At 46.4% G+C, this 2,477-nt stretch overlaps 1 protein-coding gene across 1 annotated transcript; it reads left to right on the top strand.

Annotated features, from left to right (window-relative positions):
- Positions 1-1,770: 1,770 nt before the first annotated feature.
- Positions 1,771-2,199, top strand: LOC141607420 (uncharacterized). The gene has a single exon (XM_074426771.1). The coding sequence runs from the start codon at positions 1,771-1,773 to the stop codon at positions 2,197-2,199; it is 429 nt and encodes a 142-aa protein (XP_074282872.1).
- The last annotated feature ends 278 nt before the right edge of the window (positions 2,200-2,477 follow it).

Here is a 2,477-nt window from a genome sequence, read left to right on the forward strand (position 1 = left end):
TATCTTTCCCTTTGTTATCTACTGCCTCGGGTTTCCGAGATGGTAACACCCTTCTTTATCTGAGGAGTCCTAGTCCAGGCCCTTAAATAAATGGGGGTGTTACAAAGTGGTATCAGAGAGAACGATCCTCAGGCCTAAACCAATGAATCCAATGAATATAGGAAGAGTCTAAATAAAATGAACCCCGGGATAGAACTGTTAGGAGCACACTAAAGGTAAGGGATGAGTTATGGGCCCCCTCACACCGAACCATTGGCCCTCTCAGTTTGACCCGGGAATCCTGAGTGTAAATGAGAGAAAGGGTAGAAAAGTTGCATGATGTTGAGTATGAATTCATATATCGTTGCCTAAGTGTTAACTGATTGATATATTAATTGTTGCATAAAAGGAGTTGATGGGAGGTTGTGGCATAATACTTTGCATGTTTTAAAGTTGATTCATACTTATATCTCTATAAAGTTTGTGTTAGAAGACTATGTCTAGTGATATGCGGTTATATGATCCCTAAACCATGCTAGGTAGACAAGTAGGGTAAGAAGTGATAGAATTGGCTAGAGTTGCCAAGGTGATTTTGTGTTGCAGCTAATTCCTAAAATTTTCTTATAGTCATGCCTCCACGAAGGAACACGGCTGTAAACATCACCCAGGCAGAGTTAGATCACCATTCTTTGGTGAGAATGAGGCCCTAAAGGCCAAAAGAATTGACCCTGCTAAGATGAGTACAATAGTGGCGAGGCATAACCCTACCATTTTCACTGGAGAGGGGGAACCTCACTTGCTGGGAGATTGGTGTCGGGAGTTCACCAACCTATTCGAGCTGATAGCTTGTCCTGAAGAGCTATAAGTAGACCAGGCTGCCCACTACCTCAGGGCCACAGCTGGGGAATGGTGGACTAGGAACAAGGCGGAGATCCGACATATTGCTAGGGATATTGAGGAAGGATACGTGTCTTGGTTGGAATTTCAAGCGATACTGACGGACCGTTCATGCCGAGTTCGAAAGCTAAGCTAAGGGAGGAGTTCGATACGTTTAAGATGACAGAGGACATGACGGTGGACACATACCATAGGAAGTTCCGACTGTTGGCTTCATATATCGATGAATTTGCTAAGAACGAGACCATGCTGGCTATGAGGTTTGAGAGGGGACTGACGGTGGATATCAAGAAGAGGCTCACGGCAGCTCCACCTACCACCATTCAGGACATCTACCCGAGGGTCTGGTGTGTGAGAGGCTCTCCGAGCGCATCAAGGAGGATAAGAAAGGAAAAGGCGAGAAGAGGAAGCCGGAAACTGTCACAAGTGATAATACTGGGGCCAAGAAGTCAATTCAGGCAAGTTCGGTGGATACTCCACCAATAGTGCTCTGGGGGATGAGGAATCAAAGCGGAGGCGATTCTGAGAGGTGCTAGTATTGGAGGTAATGCGCGGGTCACTTGTTTTGGCTGTGGGAAGTTGGGGCACAAGAGATGGGAGTGCCAAGTTCGAGTAAACCAATCTGGGGTTTCCTGACACCTACATCCGGGTTCATGGATCTCGAACAGCAGGATCGGGTACAACAACTACCGTACTCCTAACACGGCTATGGAGGAGGTGCCCGATCTGGGGCAAGTAATGATTATCAAGGAAGCTACAACAACTATCGAACCGTAGCCAAAAAACCAGCCCAAATGGGTGGTAACTTCCGAGGAACCGAACGAGGGGAACAAGCAACCCAATACCGCGTCATCGAGTCAGTCTGGAGCTAAGTCCAGTGGCAAGCTCTTTGCCATGGGAAAGGAAGCAGCAAAGGAGGATGCCCATGTCGTGACTGGTACATTTCTTGTTAATTCTAAACCCACATTCGTGTTATTCGATTCTGGTGCCACACATTCATTCATATCTAGGGAGCATGTTAGAGCCTTGAACCTTACTGCTTATGATAGAGTCGTTGATTCTGTTATAGTACCCCCGGGAGAGTCTGTGTCTTGTGATAGAATCTATACTAGTGTACCTATCCAGATTGGGGAGGTTGTCTTTCACTGTGACCTTATGAAGTTTCCATTGGGTGGTTTCGAGGTGATTCTAGGGATGGATTGGTTGGGGAAGTACAAAGCTTTCATTGACTGTTACCAAAAGAAAATATCATTGAGAGGACCTAAGGGAGTTAGAGTCACCTACAAGGGATACAAGGTCAGATGTGGAAGGGAGACCAGTTGATCTTGTGTCAGATGTGGGATAGAGAGTCTGAGACCCCTAGGATTTCTGACATACCTGTGGTGAGAGACTTTGAGGGGGTATTTCCGGAAGATATTCCTGGGCTACCACCTAAGCGCGACGTTGACTTTTCCATTGATCTAAAGCCGGGAGCTGGACCTATTTCTAAACCACCATACCGTATGGGACCGAAAGAGATGGAAGAATTGAAGAAGCAATTGGATGAATTGGCTGAGAAGGGTTATATTCGACCCAGTGTTTCACCTTGGGGAGCACCTGTC

The sequence above is a fragment of the Silene latifolia genome, chromosome 10 (genome assembly GCF_048544455.1).
Source record: "Silene latifolia isolate original U9 population chromosome 10, ASM4854445v1, whole genome shotgun sequence".
NCBI classification, from domain to species: domain Eukaryota; kingdom Viridiplantae; phylum Streptophyta; class Magnoliopsida; order Caryophyllales; family Caryophyllaceae; genus Silene; species Silene latifolia.